This window comes from Peromyscus maniculatus, chromosome 19 (assembly GCF_049852395.1).
Source record: "Peromyscus maniculatus bairdii isolate BWxNUB_F1_BW_parent chromosome 19, HU_Pman_BW_mat_3.1, whole genome shotgun sequence".
NCBI classification, from domain to species: domain Eukaryota; kingdom Metazoa; phylum Chordata; class Mammalia; order Rodentia; family Cricetidae; genus Peromyscus; species Peromyscus maniculatus.
This window is the reverse complement of record NC_134870.1, coordinates 44,492,434-44,512,793: the sequence shown is the minus strand read 5'-3', so window position 1 is coordinate 44,512,793 and position 20,360 is coordinate 44,492,434. Positions and strand designations below refer to the sequence as shown.

At 44.9% G+C, this 20,360-nt stretch overlaps 1 protein-coding gene across 2 annotated transcripts in view; it reads right to left on the bottom strand.

Annotated features, from left to right (window-relative positions):
- Prdm6 (PR/SET domain 6) overlaps positions 1-20,360 on the bottom strand; it is a 105,136-nt gene that overhangs the window by 27,728 nt on the left and 57,048 nt on the right. For both annotated transcript variants that reach the window (XM_076555251.1, XM_006987488.4), the window contains exons 4-5: positions 5,481-5,608; positions 1,922-2,046 (exon numbers count right to left, since the gene is read on the bottom strand). In XM_076555251.1, the coding sequence (XP_076411366.1) occupies positions 1,922-2,046; positions 5,481-5,608 (253 nt within the window). The remainder of the gene's footprint in view (positions 1-1,921; positions 2,047-5,480; positions 5,609-20,360) is intronic.

Below are 20,360 nucleotides of genomic sequence, written 5' to 3'. Positions count from 1 at the left end.
TTATCCTCTGCCTGTCGCTCACTCCACCATACCCGGGGCCAACTTCTGGGATGCTCTTCCACATGCAAGGGACATTTCCATCAAGAGGCTCTTAGGGGTTTTGTCCAACAGCCTGTAATACTCTTCTCTAGAGTAGCATGTAACTCAGTCCCTCCCCTCCTTAAGTCTTCCATCAAAGGCTAGCTTGCCACTGGGGACCACTTCAAGTCATTCCCTAAATCTGCAGCCCCAAACGCCTAGCACACATCCTTTTTCTGCTTTAGTACCTTCACAACACACTACTGTCTGTGTAAATATGTAAACATCTAATTACATATTTACGGCGCCCTGTCCCTAGACATAAGCTCCATGAGGGTAGGGTTCCCTGACTGTTTTCTTCTTTCTGCATGTGTGGTGCCTAGCGAAGACTGGCCCATGGTAGGTGATCAATCAAAATAGGAATTAATGACTGACTGAACGATGAGCTGTACTTCAGAACTCTGGGCCTTCCTGTGCTTACATCCACACATTCCTCAGCGCACAACACGGCATCTTCAGAGCGTGTAGCAGGTTGTAGTCAAGGAGGAATGAAGACCATCACAGAACTCCCAAACTTCTCTCGGCTCACCCTCCACCCGTTAGGAGCTGAGTTTGAGTCAGGGTTCCAGCACAGAGAAAACCCACAGCACCAGCTTCTAGTTCTATTCATGAGGAAGGCAGACAGGGTGTCATGCTGGGGAAGGGAAAACATAGAGGCCGCGATGCTTCTGTCTGCTCTAATGCCAACCACACAACCATGCCGCCAAAAGTGGAGATTGCCTCCACTGAAAACAGACACTCCCTCCAACAAGGGTATCACAGCAGAAATTTCTGGGGGAAACTCCGCGAGTCGGGAGAACGCCATGATCCATGTCTTCATTGGAGCTCGGTTTGAATTAGGGTAAAACAGAAAAGTTGATAGTAGTGTACTCTTTAAAGATTTTCTTTTTTCCCCCCACCCAAAGGAATTAAAGACAACAGGGACAAGACCAGCACTGTGATGAGTGGTGCGGAAAGCTTTTGCGGGATGGGTGCGTGAGAAAAAGAGAATGGAGACGGAAATAGGAAAAGACCGCTTCTTCCAAGACGAAGCTCTCCACCCATCAACAAACCCATCTGTTGTCTCTGTTCCTTTCGTGTAGCATATCAAATTATCATTTCACAGATGAGACAGCTTAGTGACAGGAAAAATACAACATCATTGAAGCTAGTGCTCTCCCTGATGCCCACTGGGATTTGCCTTAATCTTTTCCAAATATGGATAGCACCTGGACTTTTCCCAAGGATCACACTTGAACTTGAAGTAAGTTCAAGTCAAAGTTGCTGCAAGGTCACATCAGCCTAAATAGTCTGTTATTGTTTTCAAGGTCATGTTTGGCAGGATAACAAGGGTATCGAGAAATTTTTGTGGTTCTAGACATGGTTTTAAAGAAGAAAATATAGAAAGACACGAATTCCACAGTCTTCTACCTATAGCTTTCACTCCCATCATTGAAACGACTATCCTAATTCACAGTCAAATGGCTGCATAGTCTTGACTGAGCAATGTTTCTCTGTTATTTTTGTTTGGAGTGTGGCCCCAACAAGAGCAGGAACTGGCATTTTCCCTCTAAGGGTGGCTAGCATTAGAGCAGACACACAGTGGGTGCTCCGTAGAGACCTGCAGACTCCACACTCGGTTTTTGTCAGCCATTCTTTAAAACTCTGGCAAAGGCTTTGAAACTATGAACAGGCAAAGAGCTGGCCAGGAAAGGAAAAACGGTGGTAGAAGGACCCACGCATATTCGCTTTATGTATCACAGTGAACCACATTTTAGAAGTTTCCAAAAGCATTCTTCGAAAGTGAGCTTTGAAACAGGTTAAGTTTTTTTCGTGTGAATTCAGAACTAAAGGAGATTCTTACAGTTTTCATCCTGGGCAATGCATTGTAAGGGGATCCCAAAGAAAGACGTGTAGCTGTCGTTGTACCACACCAGAAGCTCGGTGCCCCTGGGGATATCTATACAGGCTCGGTAGAATATATTCGACCTATTTAAAACAAAAGAAAACCCAGCTTAGTAAGACGTAATGCTCGAATGTCCTGCCGCATTTTTATTGCCCCCAAAACATTCTTCCCAGCTCCACCTAAACAGTTTATAATAAATCTACACCCACTTTATTATCCCAGGCAATTGAGGAGAGCCTGTAACTCAGTATGATAAACAACGTATAGTTTATTTCCACAGTACCCCTCCAGAGAGGGTCTTGAAGAGACAGATATGTGGCCCAGGGGAGAGCAGGAAAAGAAGAGTTCATTTTAAAAAAATAAAAATTCCATCTCACACTAATGAGAAAATTCTTTCTGGTGGCAAACTACATAGGCAATTGAGCGCTGCCCCAAACTCATATGTAAATTAACATTATTTACTTCTTATTTTAAGAACAAGCACTCGGTATATTCTGGCACCTTGGTGTTGGGAGTCCCCCAAATTCATAATAAAATAAAGCAACTTAATGATAGAAGGACTAAGAGAATGAAAAGCCTTCCTATCTGCTTCCCTTTCCAGCCCTAAAGTTTGATGTAGGAGAAGAGAAAAGTCCTCTTGTGTGAAATGGATGGAAATTCAATAAATACAAGAGGAGCACTTTACTCGGGCTGAAAGATTACACCCTGGATGATGGAGTGAGGGTCCCAAGAAATAAACATTTTTTATAACAGCATCTTTGGTGCCATTAAGAAAAATCTACAGATTTTTGAAAAGAATGAGGGTGTCGAGACTGGTTTCCTCAATGAGGGATTGTTACAAATATTAGCCTCAAGTTCCAGATAAAAGTGTTTAGGGTTGGTGGGCCTTAAATTTTGCCTTTCTGGGAGGAATTGGCTGCAGCAGCGTAATTTGTCCTGTGTAGAACACTGCCGACATAAGGGGAATCTTTCTCCACATTTTTCACGGCAGTGAGATATGCACTTGTCAACATATTTTGTCACCACAAAGTGGCTCTTGGCAACAGGATCATAAAGATCAATAAAAAAGTGCAGATTCTCAATATTTTACTTACAGCTGCAAAAATTTCATTTATCTTGTTATTTTCCTAGCTTACTGCCGGTCTGTCTCACGAGGGCACTGCTAGCTAAGCAGGATGGGGTTTTTTCCCCCCAACATTCTATGAATATCTGACAAAAACTGCAGCCACTTGTCCAGCCCTCGCTGCCCTTCCTGCCTTGGCACCTCCAGGAGCTGCGCATTTTATTAATTTTTTCCACTGCTACATAAAAAAAAAAAAAATCAAAATTGGAACCGAGTTATAAATCACTGACATCTCCTAACTTGAGAAAAATGGAGTCTACTTTGTACCTCCCCCTTGTAACATTTCATCTCTGGGTTTGCCTTCCCTTAGTATAAACACAGCGCCCGGCAAATGAGTGTGCCGAAACCCAGCGACACACTTCGCTGCTGAAAGACCAGGACTGTTTTCGAGCGATGGGTGGTCTTCTGAGGCGCAGAGTAGGCCGAAAGAGGGGAGGGGGGGAATGTGTAAGCGTACACCATTCCTTACAAGCACCCAGAGCTTCCAAAGCTTGCAGAAATCCCGGCATGTTGGAGCACATCAAAGGGATTTTTCCCTTTTCAGATAATATTTCCTTTGCTGACATGTATTTAGTATTGTGGTTGGATGACTCATAAGGATAGCCTCATGGCGTCCCAACGCAGTTGAGGCAGAACACATGCCAACAAACATTATTGTCAGCCTCAAAATAAAAACAAAACGTTCAGCTAAGGGTCAATCAATCAAGGGCGCTTTGAAGAAAATTCCATTTAGATATTACAAATCATAACAGAATGAATTTAAACCAGCTGACTTTTTGTGAAGAGGACATTCATGTACAATAAAAATTAGGCTGGCTCTTCGGGGTCCAACTTTTCTCTTTTCTTACTTTTGGACGTGGTCACTTGTGATGGATGCCAGTTTTTTTTTTAATTCTGTTTTTGTAGCTCTTTGTATAAAGATCTGCAGTAATCCAAAACAGATCGGCCGAGAGTGAGCCCGTAGCTTCAGCGCCCTCAAGAAGGGAGAGTTGTAAAATCCACTCACTATTGACAGGTAGGTAATGGCTTACTCATGCCCCTCTCCCCTAAGGGGTTTCTTGTCCCAAATTTAGAATTTGCCTTAAGAGCTCCCTTGGTATTTATTACAGAAGTGGCCAAACTATCTCTTGCTGACCCGACAAGCACAACCTTTGCTAATTGTGGAGCTCGGGGTTGCCTAGAAAATTCCTGATAGCAAATGCACTCGGCCAGGTTTGCACCGATGTTACCCAACGGCCTCCTGCGCTTTTTCACGTTTAAACCATTACTTAATAAAACTGCATGGGAAACCCAGGCAATGAGTCAGACACTGACCAACTATGTTCTTTTTAGAACTGGAGACCTTCGGAGAACAAGCAAGCCAGATTTGTGAACCCTCTAAGCTATAAAGAAAATTTTTTTAAAAAAAGACTTCACTAAAAAAAAAGAGAGAAAATAAATAGCCCCAGGCAGAACTCCAAGTTGCCTAGCACAAGGCTCTGGGCTTTGATGTGTCTGTGGTGCCCAATAAAGCTAAACAGTTGCTTCTGCCTCTGAAGGGAACATGGCTGTTTATAACTGAGCTCATATATTTATAAGGCACATGTTTTCGAGGGATTCTGAGGGACGAAGTGGGGGCGGGCTGTTTTTCTGTTCGAATTGTTTCCTGCCTTCTCATCTTGATTCCAGCCTTCCCTGGGAACAGGGGTGGGGGCAGCAGGTGCAATGGGAAGGGGTGACTCAGTGCCCCATCCCTGTGTGACTCTGGGAAGTGAGGATCCCTCTCCTCGGACCTGTCACTCTTTGGACTCTGCCCATCCATCTTAGGAGACAGTCGTGGGGGTGGGGGCTCCCTTTCTCTAATTTGAAACAACCACATCACCTGGGACACAGCTGAGATCATCAAAAGGCCAGACCCAGCTGCTCTGGAACCTTTTGAGAGAGCGGGAGAGGTCGCCGTGGCTCAGTCCCGCTGCCCAGCATGGCCGGTTTGGAAAGACTGAGTTCTTGGTTTTCCAGACCTTTGAGCAAATGAACCCAATTCTGTCTCTGAGAGACAGACTGATGGAGACTGAAAGGAACAGGTCTGGAGCTGAGTCTGCAAGCTTCCATTTATATGTATGTGTGTGTTCACACCTGCTGGGGGAGTTCACCCCGATTCGGTGGGGCTGTCAAGCTCATTCGGGTCCGTATGGACATTCAAGTGACCACGCAGAGTAACGTCAGCCTGTGTGTGGAGTCAGAGAGGATCTCTGCTAGCGCCTGAATGTCCATGAACTAGGGCATTTCAGAGACCCAGAAAAGACAAACAGATCTATGCAGAGTTCGGCAGGATGTTTTCAACCACTTCTCAGCAAGCCTGGGTTTGTATTTGCAAGCCAAGGGGTTCCAGCAGTAAACCAAGTCATACTTTACCTGTACTGAACTACTGTTAGATTCTGCTCTCCACAGTGCCTTGCACATCGGATATACCTCATCCAGCTCGACTTGCTGGGCTCCCCACCATCAATAAAGTGCTGAAGTGTCCCATCTTGATCATATATCTAGAGAAGAGGTCAGAAGGTCAAGTAGTTAGAACGAATCATCAGCAATCCTTCTCCCTGTTTCCCTTGATGTCTTTCCACGTCAGCCACGGGGATTTACGGTCCTTGGGTTCGCTAGTGCCTATTGATGGCCGTGGAAACTCAGCCAGGGTAACAGGAAAATATTTTTTGGTGGGGCAAGTCGATCACGTTTCTCTTATCAAGCCAATCTTCCCTGTATTAAACATAGTTGTGGTGTCTCAAGGATGTGACCAGATTTCCCAAAGAATATTTAACCTATTTTGACAGGCTAGTCTTAAATAATGAGCTGCCGGATAAACAAAGCAAGCTGAAAGAAGAGGCCGCACTGACATGGTTGGAACCGGCACGTAAAAAGGCCTCAGTCTCCAGCATGCAGCCATTCGAAAGCCTTCGAGGAGGCAGCCACTGTCCATCCGCCCGAGCTGGGTGATCCCCAGCAGAAGGCAGCTGGGAAGTTGTAGAACTGTAGAGGACTGGTAAAAAAACGGACTCTGGGATGAGAGAAAGGGACTGTCCCCCCACAGGAGATGTAGGTCTCTGAAGCCCTTAAGGGAGGGATCATCCCAAAACATCCCCAGAAAGGGGAAGAGGAAAACAGCTGTCTCCTCCGGAGTTTACATTTCTCAACCAAGGTCACTTTCATCATCGTTGCCTGAGGTCAGCCCTAGCAGATTCCTCAAGATAGGAAAAAGAAAAAGAAAACCCACTTCAAGCCAGTCAATATCACAGGACACGCCCCGATCCCCGCTGCCCCCACCACCACCACCACCAAAAGAATCCTTATTCCAGCAACTTGGCTAGACACAGGGTGAGGGCTGAAAGTAGTCACTAGTGCCCCTCCAGAAACCACTTTGGTTCCAGGAACTTCCTGTGACATGGTGTCCAGGAGCAGGAGATAAGGCCGTTACACATCCACTAAACAGTAATTTTCTAAGGTTTCCCCAGACATCGAGGCAGCCAGGAAGCACAAGGCAGTTCAATAGTTCCTCGGAGGTCTGGGCAGATAGTTGAGTTGGCAATGTACTTCCTGCAGACACGTGAGGCCCTGAGCTAAATCCCCAGCACCCATATAAAGAGCTGGACATGGCTGCTGGGCAGGGGTGGCGCACACCTTTTATCCCAGCCAGCACTCAGGAGGCAGAGCCAGGCGGTTCTCTTGTGAGTTCGAAGCCAGCCTGATCTACAGAGTGAGAGCCAGTACAGGAACCAAAACTACAAGGAGAAACCCTGTCTCCAAAAAAAAAAAAAGCTGGGCATGGTAGCACAAGCTTGGAATCTTACTGCGGGGAGGGGGGGGGGGGCAAGCAGATCCCTGGGCCTTGATGGCCTATGAGCCTGCCATGATGATGAGTTCCAGGTTCCCATAAGAGACCCAGTATCACCAAACAAGGTAGATGGCTCCTGAGGACCAACACCTGAAGTTAACCTCTGGCTTCCACATGCACGTGTACTCACAGACAGGTGGACACACACACACACACACACACACACCTGAACATATACGTACATGCACATGTACATACACACAACTAGTTTCTTAGGAGTACAGACCTTACAAGGACACTAGGAGAACTAAGTATATTTTGAATAAAGTCAGTACAGCCTCCTGGGAGCTGCTGAGGAGTTCCCCAGGGCATCCTGAGAAACCACGCCTCTTTTTCTGAGCCCTCCCATTTTTTCTCTCCAAGTAAACCCTCAGAATAAATCTTCCAGAGAAACCCTCATTGTGTGGCCGTTCATACTAATTCAGATCAGTGTCTCGATTCCGGAGGACCCTGGGCTTCCTGTGAGTTTCTCTTTTACTTCCACCCATTATTTTAAAGCAAGTGAATACTCTCCCTTGATCGGCCTCCTCCAACCTCTCCACTGCCCCCCAGGAAAAGGCAAACATCAACCCAATAAAGGAAATCATCTGAGAAGTTAACACTTGATAGCCACACCAGGACCATCACAGCTGATTCTCAACTCAGCCCGAAAGGAAGGAAAAGCTCCCTGGACTGTGTTACAGTTGAGGCTAAATGCTTCTTCCAGTTCCTTGCTCTGGGTTAACAGCAGAAAAAGGAAGCATATTACATGGTAGCTCCCCCTGATCAGCAGCAAGCGAAAGGCAGACAGCATGTTTAGGTGACATTACACTGATTTTGTCATTGTATCTTTTTTTGGGTTTTGTTTTGTTTTCTTTTTTTTCAAAAACAGTCAAATAACACTCAAGAATCTCACCCCATGAGACTGCGGTCACCAGCCAGAGAGACTGAACAAAACTATCCTGTCCCCTCAACACCACTAGTGATAATTAGTGGGATAACATTTTTGGATGAAATCCCTTTTCCCTTTCCATACAAAGACATTTTGCATAAAGGCTGCTGGTAATAATTACCACAAACACCCTAAGATGTGAGCACAGCAGTCCACATGACTGCTCCCAGCCCGGATCCTCAGCAGCAAGCGACTGTAACACTGTAGACCAAAGGGCCAGCCTGCGTGTGAGCTCAGCCGAACACCATGTGCTCACGAGTCCAACCTGAAATGAGTGGGAGAGGATTTCCTGCTCTAAATAGATATGCCCACCAAGAAACCCCCAATTTGTGTCTCCGACTTGCCTTGAAGAAAAAGTAGATCATCATGTGTCAGGAAGTATCTTCTCAAGCAGCATGTGGCATGAGGCCAGGCCTTCCAGGCTTTGGCCAGTACTGATTGCAGTATTTCACAGAAAGCTGTGATGGTCCTGTATGCTTTCTTCAATCTCATAGCGGCATGTCTAGGGTTGAAGAAACTCATCTGGCCTTGACTCTGCCCTCAGTCTTGGAAGCACAGCTACTACCATACACAAATCTCCTTCCTAATGGCTTTCAGGTGCATTCAACTCTCTCTCTCTCCACTGTTAGCACTGGACATGGGACAAGGATCCGCTTAACCCATCTTCCTTACAGGATCTCTAAGATAGTATCTAAACGTTAGCCTTTGTAATCCTTAAAACATAGATCTAACTATACCTGTAGGCACAATACCTCTGGGAGAAAAAAAAAAACCTTCACAAATGTTATGCATTTCAGGTCAGACTACACATGTAGGGTTCCTCAAGGGAGCTTACTGCACAGATATGACCAGCATCTCCTTGGTAGTTACCGAGAGCCCAGAACCCAGTATTTTGCACTTGGCCTCAAGACAGTCCTGAGCTCTTTGTAGTCTGTGCTGTTAAGAGCCAACATTTAAATGCAGCCTTTCTTGCAAGAACCAAAATGAGCCAGAAAATGTGGAAGCCTATGTTCTTTCCTCAGTACAAAAAGCATAGAACGGGCGGGGCGGGGGGGGGGGTGCAAATGTGGAGTGCTAAACAGAGACTAAAGGCATCCCCAAGAGATGTAGCTACAAAGGGTGTGCTTTGCTATTCACTATGGTCAGTTGGCTTTGTCAACATTGAAGAGCTCGGTTAAGAAATCTGTATGTAGCTTATCTCCCAGACAGCAGCCATTCTCTTCTAGGCAGAAAGAAGGTAAAAGGAACTGCAAATGAGATTCATCAACTGCGATCCCCCAGAGTAGCAACTACAGTTACAAGTATAGGAAGTTGTTCTAGAGGTGGAACTGACACCCATATTTGTGGGACATTAACATGAAGTTTTAAGATGGATACCTGATAGCCGCCCCCACCACCACCAGACTCAAGGAATTTTGGAGATGAGTTATGCCAAGACCTGGAATTACTGGTTCTTATTATCTACCTTTCAAAAGATTTTTAAATAAGCAGGAAACATTTTTTAAATGCTCAAAGTGTTTGGACAACTCCCCGAGGACCTGTGAAAGTGTTGGAAAAGTCAGAAGTTGTTTATTCATTCAAGTGGGGAGCATAAAGGCATGCGTGTTAACTTTCGATTAAGGAAAAGATTCATTCTGCGATAACACCTAACACAGCACATTTTTGGCAGAAATGGTGTCCTTGATTCTGGATGAAAATGAACAGCGTTTTAATATTTTCTCTATTCTTTTCCAAAGTGAAGCCAGTAACTCTCAAGGTGGGAGAACTGCCTGAGAAGAAACACACAGGACACCTGGCCAGGGGTGGGTGGGGTAAATTCTGTAATGGAGACTCTGAACTGGAGAATGGATCATTTAGTGTTTGTTACGTAAAAGCCATTTCGCCTGTTGCCAAAGTGAAGTGTGCTACGGCACAGCCACATTGGAGGACACTTTGACAATATCTCAATCAATTTGGGAATGGTTATCTCCTTTGGTTTAGCGGTTTCACATCTAGGAAATTACCCCAGTGAAATTCTGCTGAATTCAGGAGACGGTTTCAAAGGCCATCCATTCACGGAGGGGCTGCTTGGAATGGCAAAGAACTAGAAATAACGGGAACACCTCATCATTGGAAGAATAAGTTGTCTTAGCCACTCAAAAACATTTGTTTAGCACATTTAAAATTAGTGAATTAGATCTGTTTGTATTAGGAGATCAATACTAAAAACATAATGTTGACTGAGAAAAAGCAAGTTGCAAGCCATTATGCTACCAGTTGTTAAAATACACAAAATAATACTCTAAGTAGTGCATGTGATGGCAGTAGCCATTGCAATGTCCAGAAAGCATATGTAAATATACGCAGCCGAACTCTGAGGTGCTGCATGAGAAGGATCCCTGACCTGCTCCTTAGAGAGGGGGTCTTCAGAAGCAAAGACCATCGAGGAAACAGCAGGATTCCACTTTAGAAAGGCTTCATTGCTTTAAATGGAAACCTGACACAAATCCAGCAAGGTGCCGATCACTGGTCAGTGCTTTTGGTGTATAAATGGGGATCTGTGCAGTGACTCTTTCTCTCCACGCCCCCCCCACCTGTTTTTCTTTTCTGTTTTCACACTAGACCTTAAACCCAAGGACTCAGCTCCAACCCTAGACTCTCTCTACTTTTGCTTTCTGATCAAAGAAAGAAAAATATAAACAGAACATAGAAACCTGGGTCTTTATTTCTTGGTGTTTTCGGTGTGTGTGTGTGTGTGTGTGTGTGTGTGTGTGTGTGTGTGTGTGTGTGTATGTGTGTGTGTGTCTGTGTGTGTGTGTGTCTGTGTGTCTGTGTGTGTGTGTGTCTGTGTGTGTGTGTGTGTGTGTGTGTGTGTATTGTGAAGACAAAGAGGCTGCCTGTTGCTGGAGGTCAGGAGTGCCTCAGTGCACCCTCCTGGGAAGATGCTTGTAATATGTCTCTCTAAATGATCAGCCTCTGATTTTTCTCTGGGATTGTCACCGCTATTTTAAAACGACTGCCTCTGGCCTGTGCATCTCTTCTATCTTACATCAACAGGACTAGCAAGATGAGTAACGGGAGAGCTAACTGTTACTTTTAAAGGGGATTTTAAGTTTTCGATCCACAATACCAGCTGTAATCGCTGTGTATAAAGACCACACAAGTTCTCTCACTTCAAACCACATGGTGGCATTGACTGAAAACCTCCACGAGAAAGGAATTGAAGCACCTCCCTGGCATCTGAAGTGCCATTCTCTTCCATGTTTATATTTTCCTAGAACAGAACTCCAAATGAAAAGAGAGGGAGTAAGATGTACACCAGTGTGGGACGGTAATGATTGGTGGTAAGAGTAGCTTGAGTACAGACCGCTTAGCCACTTGTGAAGGTTGCCAGCTTGTATTACCTACAATGAGGAACATAAGGGGCAGCCAAGCCAGCCACGGATCCATCTTATCACGGATAGGAAGACACCACCTTCTGAATCATAGGAATCTGAATGAACAGTGTAAAGCAAGATCTGTGAATGAGTCACTCACAACTTCGTTTTGCTTGCCAAGTGTTTAAATTTTCTTTTTTAAAATTTGATTTTCAACTTCTCTTGAAAGATCGCAAAGCAGGCCCCCCATCTTGCTGAGGAAAAGTGTCCGCCTCCGGTCTTCCTAATTCCCAGGGCCTCTTACTGGCTGGTGGGACACTGACTTCACAAATGCTTCCAGGAATCTTCTTAGTGCTTGGCCAGCCTCCTTCAGCACTTACTGGCAACCACAGCTACAGGGGAATCAGCGCTATCACTTTGACAAGACCTTGAGGTAACAACCTAAAACCCCTGCAAACATCCGTCACTCCTGCGCTCCTCAGAAACCTTCATCCTTCCAGAACAAAGGAGAACATGCCTACACACACACACACACACACACACACACACACACACACACACACAGTAGTGCATGCCTGTGATCACAGCACCTGGGAGGTTGAGGCAGAATACTGCAAGGTCAGCTGAGCTACACAGTGAGACCCTGTCTTTAAAAAGGAAAAAAGGGAGGGAGGGAGGGAGGGAGGGAGGGAGGGAGGGAGGGAGGGAGGGAGGGAGGGAGGATCAAACTAGGTCAGATAAAGGTTAATACCAGTAGCATTGCCCTGGCTGAAGGACGCAATGGCATTGTCCCAGGGATACCATTCCTGGGGCATCTGTAGGAATCTTGTATTGACTGGGGGGAGGAGAGCCCTGTATGGAAAACCACAGGGAGAGCATTTCCTGTGGAAGATAAGGCCTCCAGGAAGATGAAGCGGTTCTGCTAGACTGCTTGAAAAGGTACTTAGAGTGCTAAATCTAGAGCCCAGGGAACTCAGCATCCCTCTGTCAATCCAGTCAGCTGCACAAAAGGAAGGGAGGGAGGTCTCCCAAAGCGAGTGACTTAGCACCACATGAGGGCTGGGCAGGCCACCTGACAGTTCTCCACCTCCCCACCTCTCCCAGAGTGTTTGGAGGCTGCCTCTTCTTTTTTAATTCTGTGAGGGCCCTGAAGAGGCCCAGTAGCTTTGAACTAAAGAAGCCTGAACTACAACTTAGACTCCAATTCATTCCTCTCATCCCCCAGTGCCCGTGTTTTGTCCGCGTAAGGAATAAAGGTAGTCCCTGGGTTGGACAGTAGGACTAGTCAGTTTTCACAGAGACATTCTTGATTCCATCTCCTTGTCCCCAACCTTGTTCTAGCCCGGCACAGAAGGCCCTGGACCCTGGCATTTGGTTTTTCCCTTGAGTTTCTTTCAGATTTTCACCAAGCAGCTGAGAGGAGAGAACATATTTTAGACCCAAGCATCCAACATAGGCCCCAGGGCCGCCACACTCATGAGAAGTACAGCTTCGTGAAGATCTTGGCTCTTCCTCGAGGGCTCAGGAGAAATTATTCCCAAATGCAAAGAAACGGACTGAAAAAGTACTAACAACTCAAGCTCAGAAGCAAATGGTTATCTCCTCGAAGAGCCCTCCTGTGACTCTCCGAAATGTAGGTGAGCTTCCTATGGTGGTTGAACGAAGTCAGGAGAAGTCGGGTGCGGCCTGCGTTTCCAATTTCTTCACAGCTGATGGAGAATCCAGAGAACAAAAAGTGTGTGTGTGTGTGTGTGTGTGTGTGTGTGTGTGTGTGTGTGTGTGTGTGTTGGGGGGAAAGTCCCTAAGATTTCCTCTGTCCATTCTCACACCATGTTTTTACAGTTACCCATCTTTCTGTAAGATCAAAAATTGGAGTTTTAAGTTAAAAAGTTAAGCATACGATTTGCCATGATAGGTAAAAATGTGTGCTCTGAGATTCCACCGTGTGTCAAAAGGACAACAGACTTGATTATTTTGACCGTGAAGTTAGTCATCAGAACATCTTTACTGAAAAGTAGACTTTACTCTCAACCTGGAGTTGGCAGAGGAGCTCTTACATATCACAGGTAAGAATGTATTCTATGAGCGGGTCTAGTTAGTGGCGATCACGGGGGGGCACACCCACGGGGGTCAGGCCCAACAAGTGTGAGTTACAGTCATGGCTCCATCAAGAGTGGTCCTGAGACATTGGGCAGTCGTCCAACCTCAACAAAGCTGAGAACTGGGGTGGAGGGAGGGTGCAAATAAGGTCCCTACTCTAAGAACCGAGATGAAAATCAAATAAGCATGTAAGTGTGTGTAAAGGCTCAGCACCCAGGGACTGCCCAGAGAACATTAGTCATCCTTAGACCAACATTATAATTGACGTCTACCCAGGCAAAATGTAGTGGCCTGCCAGTGAGCAGCAGTCATGATACAGGTGGAGCAGGCTAGTGTCTACCTTGGTGATAGAACATTTATCTAGCATGTGTGAGGATTTGGGTTAAAAAAAAATTAAGACAATACCTATGTTGGCATATACAAATGCATTACTCCTAAGATGACCAGACCATACACTCATCGAAGGCAGAAATGCATTTCATCGTTTTAAAAATTTAACCATTCACATTTTTTCACACACGAAAAGAATGAGGAAATGATTTAGGATGTCAAATAGGGTATAAAAGTCAATCCGTTGTTTATATTTTATCATTCAGGTGAGATCATTTAAAAGTAAAAGTATAGGAGGCTGGAAAGATGGCTCAGTAGTTAAGAGCACTGGCTTATTTTGCAGGACACAGGCTCCATTCCCAGCATCCTCGTGGTAGTTCATAACTGTCTTTAACTCTAGGCCCAGGGAATCTGATGCCCTCTTCTGGTCTCTGAGGGCATTGCATGCATATGGTGCACAGATATACTTGTAAATGTATAACATTCAACATAAAAAATAAAAGTACCTATGACGGGGCTGGAGAGGTAGCTTAGCGGTTAAGAGCACTGACTGCTCTTCCAGAGGAACTGGGTTCAATTCCCAGCACCCACATGGCAGCTCACAACTGTCTGTAACTCCAGTTCCAGGGGACCCTCAGACAGACAGACATGCAGGCAAAACACCAATGCACATAAAATAAAAATAAATAAATTATAAAAAAAAAAGTACATATGACAACAGAAAAATGTTTCACTAATTTAACTACTGTCTAGAAAACAGTACACAAATTTGTCTTCAGGCCTGTAGTTTGTATTCCTAAATTTAATTATTTTAAGCTTGTTATTCACACCCACACCCACATCTTTAAGAACATTCCTGGGACATATTTGAAACTAACAGGTATTGATCACAAATGTTTTAATTAGTGGTGGCTTTGGGAGTCCAATATCTCCCTCCCTGTACATCAGCTACAAGGCAGGATAACTGATCACTGATATATTGATCACAGGAAGCCCCAGAGCAGTATTTTATTTTTCCATGAATTCATCCTATTCAAGGAAAGCAGCAGTCTGTATGATCAAATATACCTGGGAGCAGGGACATGTGGAAGTTTCAGCTCAGAGCCCCAAATGCACAAGGAATTGGCATAGTTCTCCACTCTAAGGAAGACATCCAGATCCCCACAAGTGTGACTCCTAATCTCCTGTGTTTTTGTTCATGCTCTCTTCCTTCCCAACCCCTCTCACGTGTGTATGTGGGGGAGGTATATGCACACAAGTGTGGCAGAGTGTGTAAACTATAGGCCAAAGGAAGTTATTAGGTGCCCTCCTCCACCACTCTCTGCCTTATTGTTGAGACAGGGTCTCTCCCTGAACCTGCAACTCATACTGTTTTGGCTAGACAGGAAGTCAGAAATTCCAAGTGAGTCTGGTCTCTGCCCATTAATTCTGGGGTTCCAGGTAACTGCAGAACCACTGAGCCTAGTCTCAGCTTGTAACATGGGTGCTGGAATTCAAACTCTGGCCCTCATGTTTATGTATTAAGAGGTGCTAACTACTGAGCCATCTCTCCAATGAAGCTACCTCGAAGCGTAAGGAGAGAAGTTACAAAGTCATACAGATTGAGTACCCATCACCTGAAAATTAAAAATCCAAAACTGTTCCAAAGTTTGAAACTTGTTAATATAGTTAATATGGAAACACTTCAAAATGTTTCAGATTTCAGAGCATTTTAAATCGTGGATGCTGGATTAGGGATGCTCTGAGAGGAAACCTATGTAAAGATTCCCAAATCCAAAAGAGCCTGAGATCTCAGCAACTTCTGCTTCCACACATTTCAGGTAAGGAAAGTCCACTCACTCCTCTGAAATGTATGAAGACACCTTCACCTCCATTCGGAGGAAGAAGAATGCAGTCACTTACCAAGTCATAAATCTCATAGCATCTTTGTCTCTACCTCCTCTACCACACTGACTTGATCCTCACATCTCACCTATGAGGAGGGCTGAGACATTAGTCAGTCTTACGGATAAGAAATCATGGAAGTTGTCCTCTAGCCTTCACATGTTCTGTGATATGCACGCATCTGCAAACACACAATTGTGAATGTGCACACACATGCAAGTGTACACATGTACACACACACACACATAATGACATTTTTTAAAAGTTAAAAAAAAATCTTGTGATAAGAAAGGTGCATGACTCACCCACAGCCTTCTGGTTGATAAAAGGTCACTATTGTTGTTGCTTTTTTCTTTTTCTTTTATTTTTTTTAAATCATATCCCACTTGTCCTATCAGGGGGAAATGGTGGGGCTTTTTCTTTAAAAGCATCTAAAGTTTTCCAAATGAGGGTCATAACTATGTTCACCATGATTAATAATGCCATTCATCAAACAAATCCCTATTTTCAGAGCAAATGTCAATTTAGTGAAAATTACTTAATCTGTTAGTAAAATTTACACACCCAGAAACCGTGCAATAGATGAAGACATAAATCCCCAGGCCTGGGTAAAACCACTCTCCTTCCATTGGCAGGGTGCCAGAATGGCCAGCGACATTAGAAGAAAAAAAAAAAAAGGCAGAAGAATGAGGTCGCCTAGTCTGCAACACTAGCTTCTACATCAAATACCAGCGAGTGTGCTCATATTTTTTGTGCTGTTTTCTCAAATCTGTAATTCTGTTAGTGTCCTTATTATGACACTTTCTCCCCACGTCTTCCATTACAATTAACTTCTACGGCTGTTGTTTCTAACGGGTAACACACGCCCTGCTTTGTTTTGGAATATCCTGGAATGTCTGGAATGCCACGATTTTGAGACAAGACTTCAAAGGTCAAGTAATAAATGCCCCCATAAAGTAAATGAGTAATGATTCTACACACCGTGGCTGGATTTTCAGTAATGCTGGGCGAGGGCTATATACTGTACTTTGTCAATCCACATTCATCACGCCCCAGAAATATTAGAAAATCATTACAGGTTTATGTTGAGTTTGCAGATAATACTAACATATAAGTCAAGACTGAAATATGGAAATCAGAAAGACAGTTGAAAAGTGTCAATGGACTGTAAAATGCCGGTGGTGGTGGCACTGGCACAGCCTTCTTCATCAGAGAGCCACCCGGCTGGGAGAGGAGATGGAAGTGGGTATTTTGGTCACAACATGGGTCAGTGGCTGCTAAGTGTCACTTAGCAGAGGAGATGGTGATGCTCAGGATTAGGACAGGACGCCAGGGATGGCCTGAGAACCTCCAGCGTTTGGTGACTCCCACTTATCTCCGAGGACAGCGGTAGCCTGCCACCCATCAATCGGCAGTCTTCCTCAGACATCCCCCGTCCGCCGATCAGAGCAGGACTTAAGGGAATCAGGCTGCCGTTATCAGGACTTTGTCATGTGAACAAGCCACCGGACCTTTAACTTCTCGATTGGGCAGAAGCATATGGGCTGGAAAAGTCCTGGCAGTTCATTCATTCTGCTCCATCCTGGAGCCAGCCGATGTCTGACTGGGGAGACCCTCCCTCTTTGATGTTCCATTCTCGCGAGAGCGCCCCGCTGAGAAAGAAAATTTTATCCATCCAAATTAAAGAGGGATATTTCTGCATCCAGCTGTTAGCTCTGACATGTTTGCCATTTTTCAGGGCACTGGCTTGGTGCCATCCTCAAGCTCTACTGCAAACCTATCTTTTCCCTGCTCCTCACGACAACAGTACGAACAGTGCACAGCGGTCTCCAGTGTCCACACCACACCAGCTCTAGAAAGGAAAATGCCGGTAATCACACACTGCTAAGAAGCACCTTGGAAATATTTGCATGCAGCAATTTCCCTTCCTTCCTTCCTTTCTCTCTCTTCTCCTTTCTCCTCTCCTCTCCTCTCCTCTCCTCTCCTCTCCTCTCCTCTCCTCTCCTCTCCTCTCCTCTTCTCTCCTCTCTTCTCCTCTTTCCTCTGTCTCCTAGTATCAGGGTTAAATAAATGTAAAATCACAAATGTAAAATTCTCTGCAATGATGCACTCATCTAAAACTTGCCTAAATCCAGTATTTATTTTAAACCCAGTTTTAATCAAAACAGCCAGTCAGTCTTGCTCTCTGCTAAATATATTTGCAAATGAAATTAACTTGGGTCCTATAAGAATCGGATCCATAGACTGAGTCCAAGGTTTTAAGTGACACCCATTCAGTAGTGAGACCTCTGTATAGATGGAAAGTTTCCCGGAAGCTGGAGTGAACACTTAGCCAGAAGCCACCAAGGAACTCTTCACCGTCAGTTTACTGCGTAGCATCCAGGAGCATGCCATCCACCACTGCCATCTCATCCCAGAACTCTGCTGTTCAAAGCGCAGAGTCACACACCCCAGGTCCCACCCTCTCGCCCCTTCTAGTCTGGCTGTCTCCTGTCTCTCCTTTGCCCCGTGGCTGAGATGGGAAGGGATCTGGTAAACAACACTACAGCACTCCATACCAGGGAATTCCAGCTTGTGGCTGATCTCAGCCTGTGACTAGCAGGCAGGAATCACTGCTTGTGGGGTGTGTGTGTGTGTGTGAGAGAGGGGGGGGGGCAAATTTTGAAACAATAAAAAAAGAAACAACAAAAACGTGTTATATGTGAGAAAGTATGAATTTAGGAAACTAAACCATGGAGGAAATTTGATTCTACATTATCTCACATTTGGCAAAAAACAAAGGCCAGGTCTTCACCAAACAGGAAAGGGGATTATTATTTTGTTACAGCAATCCCACAGTGGATACCAGTGTAAATTGATGAGATTTTTCACACTACACCTACCAATGTACCAAACAGTTCTGCCCTTAAGACCATAAGGCAGTGGTTCTCAACCTGTGGGTCTCGACCCCTTCGTGGGTGGGGCTACATTTTCACAGCAGTCGCCTAAGACCATCAGAAAACACAGATGTTTACATTATGATTTGGAAGAGTAGAAAAAAATCACCGTTATGCAGTGGCAATGAAAATAATATGGTTGGGGGGTCAGCACAAGAGTGAGGAGCTGGAGAACCACTGTCGTAAGGTAACACATTGAGCTAATGCAGCAATTACAAAGCCCCACTGAAATCCCTGGAGGTCTCTACAATGTGTCTCATGGAGTACTACTGAACCTTTCACTGTAGCAGAAACATTTGACTCCAGTGTTCTAGTAGGAACACACTAGATAGAGCTTGGTGAAACTGTTACTGATTTTACAACCTTAGCACAGTGGTTACTGACGAATAGGTATCTTATCTAAGGACTGAGGAATAAGGTTTCCAAGGAGTATCTTGGGCCAACATGTAGTGCAAATGGCTGCATTCCGTGGGAACCATCATAAGTGCGTACAAAGCCCTGAGGAAGGAAATTTGTAAAGGGACTGCATATCAAAAGTCAGAGAAAGGCTGGACGTGGTGGTGCATGCCCTTAATCCCAGCACTCAGGAGGCAAAGGCAGGCTGATTTGTGTGAGTTCAAGGCCAACCTGGTCTACATAGCAAGTTCCAGGATAGTCAGGACTCATAGAGGGATCCTGTCTCAAACAACAACAACAACAACAACAGAAAAGAGTCAGAGAGACACCACCTTTCTATCTGTAGACACACACACACACACACACACACACACGCACACGCACACGCACACGCACACGCACATGCACACACACACCTTGCCCTAGAGCTCAACTCTCTCTTTTTTTTTTTTTTATAAGAATTCAGTGAGGACTCAGTGTTTATCCCAGTGAAATACTGGTTTCCTATGGTTTCACTTCTTTTCAAAGCAGCTCACTACTTTATTTCTTTGCTGAAATGTGTCATTCTTTAAGTTATTATGTTTTTCTAAGTCTACAACATTCTTTTCATAACCATACCAATAAAGTCTAATTGTCAGACACACTTTATTAGGGGAAGGGGGTTGTCTGTGGAGGACAAAAAAAAATATTTCCAGACCTTAAGTAAATGAAGAGAAATTACTTACATGGAGTTGAGCCAGTGCCCAGTATACCCCCAGTTCTCACTGGACACCATCCTGCTCTGGATCAGAGGACAACGGCAGACATTAAGGTGGCTCTTGGATTCAGTGCACTCAAGAAAGTTAAGAGAGCCCTGGGGTGCTCTAAAGCAGCCATGGTCCCCAAGGAATGTCCCCTAAGGTGACTGCCATTCTGAGATATCTACTTTGAGGTAAAACTTAATGGGATTCCAAGTTATCCCCAGAGGAGGACAGGAGGAGACTTGTGAGTTGCATGGGTGGCTTCAGCATGTACCAGCCCTTGTCCTTGAAGGTGTGTAGAGGATCTGAGCAAACACATCAGAGGCCACCAGTCTCCGACTTAGGAGGCCAGTGCTATAGTAAGGGCTGAGGCCACTCGTCTTGATTCATCAAGACCCAGAAGACCAGGTAGCAAAGACAGAAGGAGATGGTACTAACGGTGGGTCTCAGATCTTGACCTTTTACCTCCTGGTTAGAATTCTTGGGACAGACATTTGGTTAGCAGGCACCATGTGCCAACTGCTGTGTTTGAGGTAAGACATTAAAAACACAGGTTCAACTTCTACCCTCAAGTAACTTACAGTATCATAGGAAAGAGATGTGAGTGATACAAATCAAGACATTTCTTATGGTACCCAAATCCATAGATGTTCCCATCCAGTCTTTCTTTGCATCCTATTTAGAATGGGTTCATAGGTAATTTTGAAAAAAGGATACCAGTACTTAGAGAGAG